At 46.1% G+C, this 12,326-nt stretch overlaps 1 protein-coding gene across 1 annotated transcript in view; it reads left to right on the top strand.

Annotated features, from left to right (window-relative positions):
- Positions 1-12,326, top strand: part of MSI2 (musashi RNA binding protein 2) — a 381,856-nt gene that overhangs the window by 306,953 nt on the left and 62,577 nt on the right. The window contains exon 9 of the mRNA XM_065418114.1: positions 698-812. Coding sequence (XP_065274186.1) covers positions 698-812 — 115 coding nt within the window. The remainder of the gene's footprint in view (positions 1-697; positions 813-12,326) is intronic.

Raw genomic sequence — 12,326 nt, 5'->3', positions numbered from 1 at the left:
AGGCCTAGACCCCAAGTCTTCTGATTCCTAATTCCATGCCTTATCCACTGGCTTGGTTCTGGTGCATGAGACAAAAATCTGTTCTGAAGCTCACGCTGTCAAAGCACCCGTGTACTCTCTTGGTTACGCTTGTGTTTGCAAGATTTAAAAAAGTTATTAATTAGAGATTTGTTTTATGATTTAAATGGTATTAAGAAACTTCAAAAGATAAAGGGAATAACTAGAAGAGAGAGAATGTGGATCATTTACTGGTAGGATTTAAAGAAATTCCTCTGCCAGGTAGAAATATTGATTTTTTATTCACGTTTAAAATGGAGCTTTCTGTAATGATCACCAATAGTCATTTTCTGTTATCACTCGTAATAGAACTGTGCCAATGACTTTCCTTCATTCATTCCATGCCTGCAAAGAATCATTTGAGAGTAAACAGAGCATAGGTTTTTGTTTCAGAAATAGGACAACTTATTAAACCTGCATTTTATCATTTTAACTGAGTTTTGCTATGTGTTTAAAGAGACATGCACATATTTATTCTTTTTAGACTCGTTTACACTGGTGGACTATTTTTAAAGTTCACATTTGGGGAAAAAAAAAACAAAGCTAAAAATAATTTTTCCCCTTTATCTAGCTCAGTTCTGCATTTGACATTTACATGGAATTCATTTGCATCTCATTTGTACATGTTTCTGCTCAATAGGTAGAATGTAAGAAAGCACAACCTAAAGAAGTGATGTTTCCACCAGGGACAAGAGGAAGGGCACGAGGATTACCATATACCATGGACGCTTTTATGCTAGGGATGGGAATGTTGGGTAAGTGTGAAGTAGCCATGGAACTACTGAAAGAGAAAGCATCTACCTGTGTTGTCTTCCCCATTTAAAGGTGCAGAGGTGCGTGAATTACTGAGCTTACACACAGTGTTCAACTCTAAAATTTAAACGGTGGGAGTGGGGAAATAATCCTGTCTATGGTAAATGATTAACTTTTTTTTCTTCTTCCTGGGATATCAAAATTTGCATTTAAATGGATGTTTTAAATAGCCTGTTTTACTCTTATTCACAAAAATAGAATGATGAAAGATGCAGCGTGTTCGTTCTGACTAAAAATGATCTCTTTTCCTTTTTAGAGGAATTGAGTCACACATTATTCCCCTTCTCTTAAAGGTGTCTTTGACAGTTCAGCATAGATAATTGAAAATCTTGCAGCTTTAAATGACATGCAGGATGGAGAAAGCAGAGGAGATGCATAATAGTGCAGGTCACAACAATAATTACAAGTTTCAAGGAGACAGAACGGTATTTTAGTTCGGAGTATTGTGTCCAGAAAATACTAATTAAATGGGATAAATGATATTTAATGGCAAAATTCTATTTGTTCAGGAGGTCTTTTAGTTATAATTGGTTCTCATTTGTTTCTGCCTAGATAGTTTCTTCTTTCTATATAATCTGACAACCTCTTTATATACTTTCTTCAGAGTTACCGAGTCAGGATACAGCAAATCCATTGCCAGCATATTTTTAGAAAAACATACATTGTTGCTCAATCTCCCCCCTCCCCCCCGCCCTTTGTATTATTTAACTTTTCCAATGGTTGACCCCTGCTGTGTTCATAGAGTGAGGGTGCTTGAAGGTGTTAACTGAGTCTTTCCTGTACTAACTAACCAAAAGTCCAAAGTCTGTGTGATTTTCTTTTCCCTACTCCTTCCCTTAATGGGTGGGTTAACCACCAGCGATACGTAATGATGGAGGGTGGAAAGGGGGATCAGCAAAGCTGAGACCCCTGTTGGAAAATGTATCTAGCTTACCCACCAGGCCAATGGCACAGCCAGGAATAGAGCCCAGGTCTCCTGAGTCCCAATCCAAAGCTCTTTCATCCGTAGATCCCAAAGCATTTTACAAAGGAGGTACCAAAAAAAAAAAAAAGGCATAGTTATCCCCATTATACAGATGGGAAAACTGAGGCACAGAGAGGGGAAGTAACTTGCCCAAGGTCATCCAGCAGGCCAGTGGAAGAGCGAGGAATAGAACCCAGGTCTTCTGAATCCTAATGCTGTGCTCTGTCTACTAGGCCACACTGCCTCCATTGCCTACAGTCCTGAAACCTTTTCTCTCCTTGCCTCTTCCCCACTCAGTGTTGTTCTGTGGAATTCACCCTGCAGGAGAAACAGACGTGTTAAAGCGCCCGCAAATTCTGCAACAGATGGGTCCATCCTCCGCTCTTGTCTCCTCTATATTGTGTTTAATGTTCCTCTTCCTGCTCCACTAACCAGCCTAGGGTCCTGGGGTTTGTTTGAACCAGTGTTACCAACTCTCACCATTTTATAATCTGACTTGAAATTGGAGGGAGAGGGTTCTTAACACCCCCTACGTGCTGGAATCATGTTGTTACCCAAAAATCTCAACTTCCGTGTGTGTGTGTGTTTATCTATCTATCTATATCTATATATCTATATCTATAAAATAAGCTTTTTAGAAGACACCAAAGGGCAAATAAAAAGAACCCTACATTGATACTTGTTAATTTCATGATTTTTAAGCCAACCTCGTGATTTTTTTTTGGTGAGAGGAGGGCTGACTTGTGAAATGTTGTGAACTGTTGTCATTAAGAATAATAAATAATTATTGTATTTGTATTGGGGTTGAGCTTAGGAGCCGCGATCCAAAGTTTGGAGCCCCATTATGCTAGGTGCTGCATAACAACAGCTGAGAGAGGAAAGAGATCCCGAATAGCCCGTACTTCCTTCAGTGGAAGGAGTTAGGTTAAGGGGACTGGGATATTGCTCCCCTGCTGTTCAATCAGTGCATGCCAGCAGGCTGAAATGATGGTGCTTCCTGAAACTCTGCTGTAGCTGGCACACAGGTGGGGTGTTGGTGTCCCCACGAGAGAGGCTTATAACCTGGGAAGCCAATCGGTACCGTGGAAGGAAAACAAACCAACCTGGCTGTGGCTCTGTTTTTAATCTAGGATTTGTAAGTGTTGTCCTCACCCCTTCTCAATCTACTAAATAATAAAGGCTGAAATCTTCCAAAATGTGGGTGATGCCTAAAGTTAGGCACCTAAATAAGGCCCCCGAGTCCTTCAATGATCTTTGAATGGCTGGATCCTTGGCTACAATGGAGCGGTTCAGGGTTCTTCCCACACGAAGTTCATTGCAGGGTCAGGGTGCAAGTGGCCTCACGTCTTCCTGTTGTGGAGCACACGGAACTCACGTTGAAGTCACTGGAAGTTGGCGTGCTCAATACCTGCGACAATCAGGCCATTTATTGATGTGCCTGAAGTCAGGCACCACCAGACTGAGAAAGGACTTTCCCACGGTGTGTGTTTTTACCCTGAATTAGTAGTAGGTCAGTTCAGGGGCCTTGAAGCTGATCTGTTCTTGGATGCAATAATTCAATCTCTTCAGATGGACATATTTTATTCTCTTCCACTGCCCCCAACTTCTCTCCCTTAATGTGATGCTCAGGTTTGGAAATTAAAATTTAGGATTAAATTATTCATTCTGTTCTACCAGACCCATGTTCATTTCAACTATCTACTTTCATGCTCCTTAGCACTTTGCTCTACGATGGTGTCTAGTTTTTTGTTCATGGGAGTTGGTTGAATGCAACCTTGTTAACTAATTCTCCAAGACAGGGCTCGGTCACCTGCATTTAAAAGAGATGCAGTGGAATTATAGCCTAGGCAAAAGGACCAAGGGCAAAATTCTCTTTTCAGCTCACTATTGCGAATCCTGACCCTAATGTTCTGTTCTTCCTTTGACATCAATGAGAGATCAGTGCATGTTGAGCAAGAAGAATTTTCAGAGCCAGAGCCCAGCACAGTGATCTGAAAGGAGAATTTAACCCTGAGGCATGTTATGACTAATTTTCACTGGGGCTATCTCTTTGAATAAGGTTGCTTTGAACATTAAAACTAAGAGATGATGAAAGAAACCCTGGGCTAGTACATTTATTTCTGTTGAAAGCAAGCAATATGTATGCATTTTGGCAAATTCCTTTCTTGGCATACAGGTGCCTGTTACTCATGTGCAATGTATGACTTCATTAGATCAACCACACTGGTTCTGTTCCACTGGTTTTCACAGGACCACTCTTAACATGCTCTTATTAGATTTCAAATCATGGGGACTTGCTCTGAATGAACGACTGATTCATGTTGAAGGCCAGATACTTAATTATCTGCTCTAGCTATTTTCCCCCCCTTCTTCCAAGTTCCTGATTGCTGTAGTGGCACCATATTAAATAATTAATTGCTAAATAACAAAGTCACAACACAGAAGTCCAAGCCTATCTGCATGACCATTTTAACTCCCATTTTTCAAGGGTTGCCGGTAAAAGTACACTTCAAGGTTGGAAACTGGGCATGTCAGCAAAAGACTCAGTGAGGAATTTTTGATTTCCAACCTCTGGCAATGACATGCAATGAGGCCCAATCCCTGAGAGGAAGAAGGGTGTAATTAACCCAGCAAACAATGAGGCATACGAAGTAACATATTGCCAGAGGGAGATTTTGAAGTATCTGAATATTTTGCTAAGATCCCAAGAGGCCTTTGTCAGAATTACTCCATTACTAGCTTTAGACATTTAGTTTCACGGAGACTGAGTGAACCGGAGCTGCTCTCGAAAGTTTTTATACGGGTCTCCAGAAGCCCTTGTCCAAGGTCACCTTCTCCAGATGCAGCTCATGAAAAGAAAAGAAAATCAGAAGAAAGAATACACCAGACCACTCAAAGGAAAGAGTGCATAGTGCTTCCCTCAGCGCTATTAAGGAAGTTGGTCTTCCTCATTAATCATTGCTGCCCCAAGAATCTAGCAGCAGCTGGAACCGAGAAGTACATAGATAGCCCTGTTCCGTGATTATTGGTTGATTGGGACAAAATCAGAGTACTTTTTAAAAGGACGTAACTTCTCTAAGAGCATAGGCAGACTGAGCCCTGTGCCACAGCTGCTACTGGGCTGTCTCAGTCTTTTTGTCATCCAGTGTAAGAGGCATGCCCTTCAGGGAGACTAAGAACATTATTTAACCACTCTGCCAAAAGAACAAGTTGGAGCGGTTTTAACCCCAACTATCTCCTACTCCCTAGTGTCCTACTTCACAGGAAGGAGTAGTGGACTCCGAGACAATCTCTCCAACACAGATGCAGAGCCAGCATCAATGGAGGATTCAGTTTGGGCCAGTCTCACAAATAAGAGCCCTGGAAATACAGCAGGAAGCCCATGCGACGGCTTGTGAACTGGGTCTGTGCCCCTTATAGTTAGTGGTAGCACACAGGGTCCTCATCTGACTGAAATCGGAGATGGCTTGTGCAGGGAGAGTTGGCTTCCCACAACACTAAAACTTGCAGTCATCCAGCAGGCACTCAAGAAGCCACATCCTGTCCAGCTAATGCCCTGTTATCATATCCAGCCAGCAGCTCTGAACCACGCAGGGCATCTTTGACCTCTCTTAATATAGAGCATACAGATATGATCACATTGCACCAATCCTGCTGCTTCTGCATTGGTTACTGACCGTTCCCAGGTCCTATGGCCTCATGCATATCTAAAAAGCCCTAAATGGCATACATTACTGACAAACCTCCTCCAGCAGTGCCACTCACTGGGAATGCCACAGCAAAGAGAGCCCCGAGTCAAACTCATGGGGGTTTTCAGGGGAATGCACCTGGCTGTGGAACTTCCTACCCCGAGCGACTCAGAGTCTTGCGGGACTCTTTCAGCAAGCTTCCTGCAGTGATGGGCACCTTAGAAGTGCTGATGTTAATAATAAAGTTGGACCCCTTTAAATTGCAAACCCCTCCAGAGACCGAAACGCTCAGCCCGTAAAGTGTATATCCTTGGAATGCTACCTGGTGTGAACATTGAATTTCAGGAAGTCTCCAAGAGACGTTTTATATCATTGCATAAGCCAGATTGGGGCTCTGCATTACTGCACACGTTCAATTTAGGTAGGCTGAGCTCATGCATAAAAGAAGCTTGTGCCCTTCAAGGAAGGTCATTCCTCCCCCCCTCCCCTCCATCAGAGTCTGTTTAATAGAGGAGAAGCTGCCTCTGGGACAAAATTAGGGAAGGAGAACTCTTTATTAGGCATATATTTCCTGGGTGTCTTGCAGAGCATTTAGGAACCTTTCTAGCCTCCAAAATGTAGCACCCTTTGTAGCATTCAGCATCTTCTTAAACAGCCATAGTCACCATTCAGTTAACTCTTCCATTTGCTTTGTAACAGGAGGAAGATCAACTGTTTGGACTGAAAGAGAGGAAGGGAGAACATGTCTGCTCTGTAGCAGATGTTCCTCCACCGTAGTTGCTCCTCAATACATAATCTCCCCCATTCACCACTGGGAATTATCTTTGTTTTGCATGCACCTTGACTATGGGTTCTCAATTCGAGGGTCATAGCCACTCTCCCTTTCTGCATGGGCATCCCAAAACCTTTAATTTTGTAACGTGGTACATGACAGAAAAGATTGAAAGTCACTGATCTAGTCCACCTATGAGATTACAGTGCTCCTCATACCCCAGAGTCCAGTCATTTTGGAGTGGTTGGAAACTGAAAGATGCCTCTCAGTCAAAAATCACCTCCCCTTAATAATAATGATGCTATGTATAAACATCAGAGGACCCGGACCTTTTACAATTGAGCATCACCACTCACAGTACAAGCATAAGGTAGTGGAGAAATCCTACATTTGTCCCAGCTGAAGAGCTTGGAAGAGGGAATGTGCTTTAAAGGAGGTTGTTTCCACACAGAAGAAAGTAAGAGAGCATAAAAGCAGATGTGAAGATGTTTGGGAGAGGGATGTAAAGGGAGATGCTGTTTCAATACCTACAGATAGTGCCTTTCATCCCAAAGGAGGCTTGTACAAACACCAACTATTACATCCAGCTACCTCTGCAGCCCATTGCACAATAGGGTGGGGAACATTTTGCCCAGAGACAGGCAAGCAAACTATTACTGAAAGCATTGTGAGGTCCTTACTATCCATCCAGAGGGGCCAGGGCCTTGATTTTAAGATCTCCTCAGAAACTGAGTATCATGTGTTTATCTACCTTGCAAGGATGAATGGCTTAGTCATTTGATCCTATAATACTCGGTATTTTAAACGTGAGACTTAGGTATAGTTTACCTGGGGGATTCTTGCACCAGCGTAGCTGCCAGTGCAACCTGCTGGCAGAGACGTACTGCAGTGTTGTAATAAATGCCTTGCACCATAATGCAAACCACTTCTTATACCGATGCAGGATGTCTATGATAGATACTAGCATCAGCACAGTCCTGCACTGGTGTAAATTAACCACAGAATAAACAAGCGCTTTGAGGACTAAGCCTTCTCTTCCAGCATCTTAAAACTTAGAGTAATGTATAATTTGTGCTGGCGCCAGAATACCTGAAATGGGATGTCTTCGGTACCGGGCCATTTTTATAGACCAGAGAAAACACCTTAAACAACCACTTTGACAGCAGCCCTTCACAACAAGCTACATAATCAGAAGGTGTTGGGTTAACTCTTCCATAGATACATTGTATCCTTCAAATAATAACGCAGATAAGCCACTGAGCACTGCTTACTTGTGTTGGGGAAACTATAATTTGCTTTTATTGATTTGAACATTTGAATTGATTTTAAAAGCAAGGCTCTGTGAGCCCGAACGTGTTCAGACTGTTCACATCTCAACAGTGAGTTTTGTTTATCTTGCACTGCCCATCATGCAGGTAAAGACAGAAAACTTCCAGGTGCAGCGCTGCCGATTTGTTGATTGTGTAGACAGTTTTGTTTTGTTTTTGGTGAGAAACTTTAAAATATAGATGCCTGCAAGTCACCAGGGCCTGATGAAATGCATCCTAGAATACTCAAGGAGCTAATAGAGGAGGTATCTGAGCCTCTAGCTATTATCTTTGGAAAATCATGGGAAACGGGAGAGATTCCAGAAGACTGGAAAAGGGCAAATATAGTGCCCCTCTATAAAAAGGGAAATAAAAACAACCCAGGAAACTACAGACCAGTTAGTTTAACTTCTGTGCCAGGGAAGATAATGGAGCAAGTAATTAAGGAAATCATCTGCAAACACTTGGAAGGTGGTAAGGTGATAGGGAACAGCCAGCATGGATTTGTAAAGAACAAATCATGTCAAACCAAACTGATAGCTTTCTTTGATAGGATAACAAGTCTTGTGGATAAGGGAGAAGCTGTGGATGTGGTATACCTAGACTTTAGTAAGGCATTTGACACGGTCTCGCATGATATTCTTATCGATAAACTAGGCAAATACAATTTAGATGGGGCTACTATAAGGTGGGTGCATAACTGGCTGGATAACCGTACTCCGAGAGTAGTTATTAATGGTTCCCAATCCTGCTGGAAAGGTATAACAAGTGGGGTTCCACAAGGGTCTGTTTTGGGACCGGCTCTGTTCAATATCTTCATTAACGACTTAGATATTGGCATAGAAAGTACGCTTATTAAGTTTGCGGATACCACCAAACTGGGAGGGATTGCAACTGCTTTGGAGGACAGGGTCATAATTCAAAATGATCTGGACAAATTGGAGAAATGGTCTGAGGTAAACAGGATGAAGTTTAACAAAGACAAATGCAAAGTGCTCCACTTAGGAAGGAAAAATCAGTTTCACACATACAGAATGGGAAGAGACTGTCTAGGAAGGAGTACGGCAGAAAGGGATCTAGGGGTTATAGTGGACCACAAGTTAAATATGAGTCAACAGTGTGATGCTGTTGCAAAAAAAGCAAACATGATTCTGGGATGTATTAACAGGTGTGTTGTGAGCAAGACACGAGAAGTCATTCTTCTGCTCTACTCTGCTCTGGTTAGGCCTCACCTGGAGTATTGTGTCCAGTTCTGGGCACTGCATTTCAAGAAAGATGTGGAGACATTGGAGAGGGTCCAGAGAAGAGCAACAAGAATGATTAAAGGTCTTGAGAACATGACCTATGAAGGAAGGCTGAAAGAATTGGGGTTGTTTAGTTTGGAAAAGAGAAGACTGAGAGGGGACATGATAGCAGTTTTCAGGTATCTAAAAGGGTGTCATAAGGAGGAGGGAGAAAACTTGTTCACCTTAGCCTCTAAGGATAGAACAAGAAGCAATGGGCTTAAACTGCAGCAAGGGAGGTTTAGGTTGGACAGTAGGAAAAAGTTCCTAACTGTCAGGGTGGTTAAACACTGGAATAAATTGCCTAGGGAGGTTGTGGAATCTCCATCTCTGGAGATATTTAAGAGTAGGTTAGATAAATGTCTATCAGGGATGGTCTAGACAGTATTTGGTCCTGCCATGCGGGCAGGGGACTGGACTCGATGACCTCTCGAGGTCCCTTCCAGTCCTAGAATCTATGAATCTATATTCTTTCCCTTTCTTCGTATTAGACTAAATAAAGTCTTGTGCAGCATAAATGCTGTTTCTTTTTATGAGGCAGCTACTTAATGATGGGGTGGATAAACCCAACACTAGGGACGCAGGGGTAAGGGAAGAGCTCCAGGCCCAGGAAGCCCTGACCCAACGGGCCTGCTTGGCATGCTTCAGCTGGAGGAGGGCTTAACAGGTAGGGTGACCAGGTGTTCAGTTTTCAACCAGAACACCCAGTCGAAAAGGGACCCTGGCAGCTTCGGTCAGCACCGCTGACTGGGCCATTAAAAGTCCGGTTGGTGGTGCTGCCCAGCTAAGGCAGGCTAGTCCCTACCTGGTCTGGCACCACGTTGTGCCCCGGAAGTGGCCAGCAGCAGGTCTGGCTCCTAAGCAGGGGGGCTCCGCGTGTGGCCCCCGCCCCGAGCACCGGCTCTGCACTCCCATCGGCTGGGAACTGGCCAATGGGAGGTGGGGGGGGGGCGCAGTGCCTGCGGGCGAGAGCAGCGCGCAGAGCCACCTGCGCGCCTCCGCCTAGGAGCCACACCTGCTGCTGGCCACTTCCGGTGCAGAGCGGGGTCTGTGATGCCAGGACAGGCAGGAAGCCTGCCTTAGCACCCCCGCTACACCGCTGACCGGGAGCCACCCGAGATAAGCCCGCACCCCAACCCCATGCCCCCTCACCGTCAAACCCAGAGCCGGTTCCTGCACCCCAAACCCCTGATCCCAGCCCCATCCCAGAGCCCTCACACACCCCACACACCCCAACCCCTTGCCCCAGCCCAAAGCCCCTCCCACACCCGAACCCCTCATCCTTGGCCCCACCTCAGAGCCCGCACCCCTAGCCCAGAGCCCTCACCCCCTTCTGTACCCCAATCCCCCTGCCTCAACCCGCAGCACTCTTCTGCACTCCAAATCCCTCGGCCCCTTCCTGCACCCCAAATGACTCATCCCCAGCTCAGAGCCCGTACCCCCTCCCACACCCCAACCCCCTGCCTCAACCTGCAGCCCCCTCCCACATTCCGAATCCCTCGGCCCCACCCCCCAGCCTGGAGTCGTCTCCTGTTCCACAAATCCCTGCCCCAGTCTGGAGCCCCCTCCCGCACCCAGAACCCCTTATTTCTGGCCCCACCCCAGAGCCTGCACCCTCAGCCGGAGCCCACACCCCAACTCCCTCCCCCAGACCGGAGCCCACTCCCCCAATTAGAGCCCTCACCCCCTCCCACACCCCAACTCCCTGCCTCAGCCCAGTGAAAGTGAGTGAGGGTGGGGGAGAGCGAGCCACTGAGGGAGGGGGAATGTAGTGAGTGGGGGGCAGGACCTCGGGGAAGGGGCAGCGCTAGGGTGTTTGGTTTTGTGCGATTAGAAAGTTGGCAGCCCTATTAAGAGGAGGCACTGCAGTACAGGCCGTGACTGTGACTGGCAGGAGGAGACAGACCTGTACTCATGACTAGCGAGGGGACTATACCAGGAGGAGGGACCATTACAGGAAGCATGGACTCCTTAGCCCACGGAGGCCTTTGTCACAGAGGACAACCACAAGCCACGACGCATCTTAGGGAGGGACAGAGCGGTAGGAAGAGACTCAGGGGAGGTTGTTAGCTGGACTGTAGGTAGTGAACGCCGTCCTTATGATACTCCAGAGGGCCCTGGGTCAGAACCTGGTGGAGTGGGTGGGGCCAGATCCCTTCTCTCTCCCTGCAGTTATTGACGTGGACTCTAACCACGAGGCTGGGGGGACTCTCCTGCTCACAGAGTGGAAATGTGCTCTTGTGGCTAGAGCTGAGGACAGACAGTCAGGAGCCCGGTTAAATGTCCTTTCTCTGACATCAACTCCCTGCGCAACCTTGGGCAAGTCACTTAAGTCAGTGTTTCCCAAACGATGGGTCCCAACCCATCAGTGGGTTGCCGGAAGGTTCTAGATGGGTCACCATGCCTCAGTGGGAATAAAAAAATGGTCTATTGCAACCAATAGCCCTTAACTGGTCACGTGCGTGGTGGTGCCAGCCGCTATAGCAGTCTTCTGACTACAGCGCACAGGCCACGTGGCTTGGAGCGCTGCCAGCATGACACCCGGGCCCACTATGCGTTCCAGGCCCTCGATGTGCCAAAATGGAGCCTCCTGCTCCTCTTGGCACCGGGAACTGGGAAGCAGGATGAACAGACATGAGGCTCACGAGCTGGGAGGGGTAAGAAGCAGGGAGTGGGGTAGGAAGCCAGGGGCTCCTGTGAGTGGGCAGTAAGAGGGCTCCCTCAGGGGCTGAGGAAGGCTCTTGGGGAGGGGTGAGAGTAGGGGCTAATGGGAAGATAAGATCCTGCCCCCCCCCCCCCACCGAGGTGCACCTCTGCCAGGCTAATGGGCGGTGCCTGAGAGGGAAGAGGTGAGTCAGGCGGGGAGGTGCTGCAGCACGGCTGGGGGATATCACGGTCAGTGCCCCCTGCTTTAAATGGCGCTCTGCAGCCCCTGACCATGCCATACTCCCACTCCCCTTCCCTATTAGCCTGACCGATAGTCTATACGTAACAGTGGGTCACAAAAAGAGAGAAAATGCAGTTGGTGGGTGACCTTAGTAAAATGTTTGGGAATCAATGAAGTCTTAATCGCTCGGTGCCTCAGCACTGTAAAATAGGAATAATGTCACTTCCTTTATCCTACCCTTTGCCTGTTGAGATTGTAAGCGTTTCAGGGCAGGGACTCTCTGGTTTTATGCATTTGTGCAGCACCTAGCACAGTGGGGATCCTAGTTGGGCCCTCTAGGCACTGCTGAAATACAAGTAATAATACTAATGACATGCTGTGTGATCTTGGATAAATCACTCAGCCGCTCTGTGCCTCAGTTTCCCTGTTGGTAAAATGGCTTTAATAGCTTCTTTACAGAGTATTAACAGTTGAATATTTATCAAGTGCTTTGATATCATCAGAAAAAAAATAATTCTAAGTAAAAAAAAAAAAAAAAAGTAATATATTATTTC

Source organism: Emys orbicularis, chromosome 17, assembly GCF_028017835.1.
Source record: "Emys orbicularis isolate rEmyOrb1 chromosome 17, rEmyOrb1.hap1, whole genome shotgun sequence".
Lineage (NCBI taxonomy): Eukaryota > Metazoa > Chordata > Testudines > Emydidae > Emys > Emys orbicularis.
The sequence above is the reverse complement of the archived record's forward strand: the minus strand, read 5'-3'. Positions and strand labels throughout refer to the sequence as shown.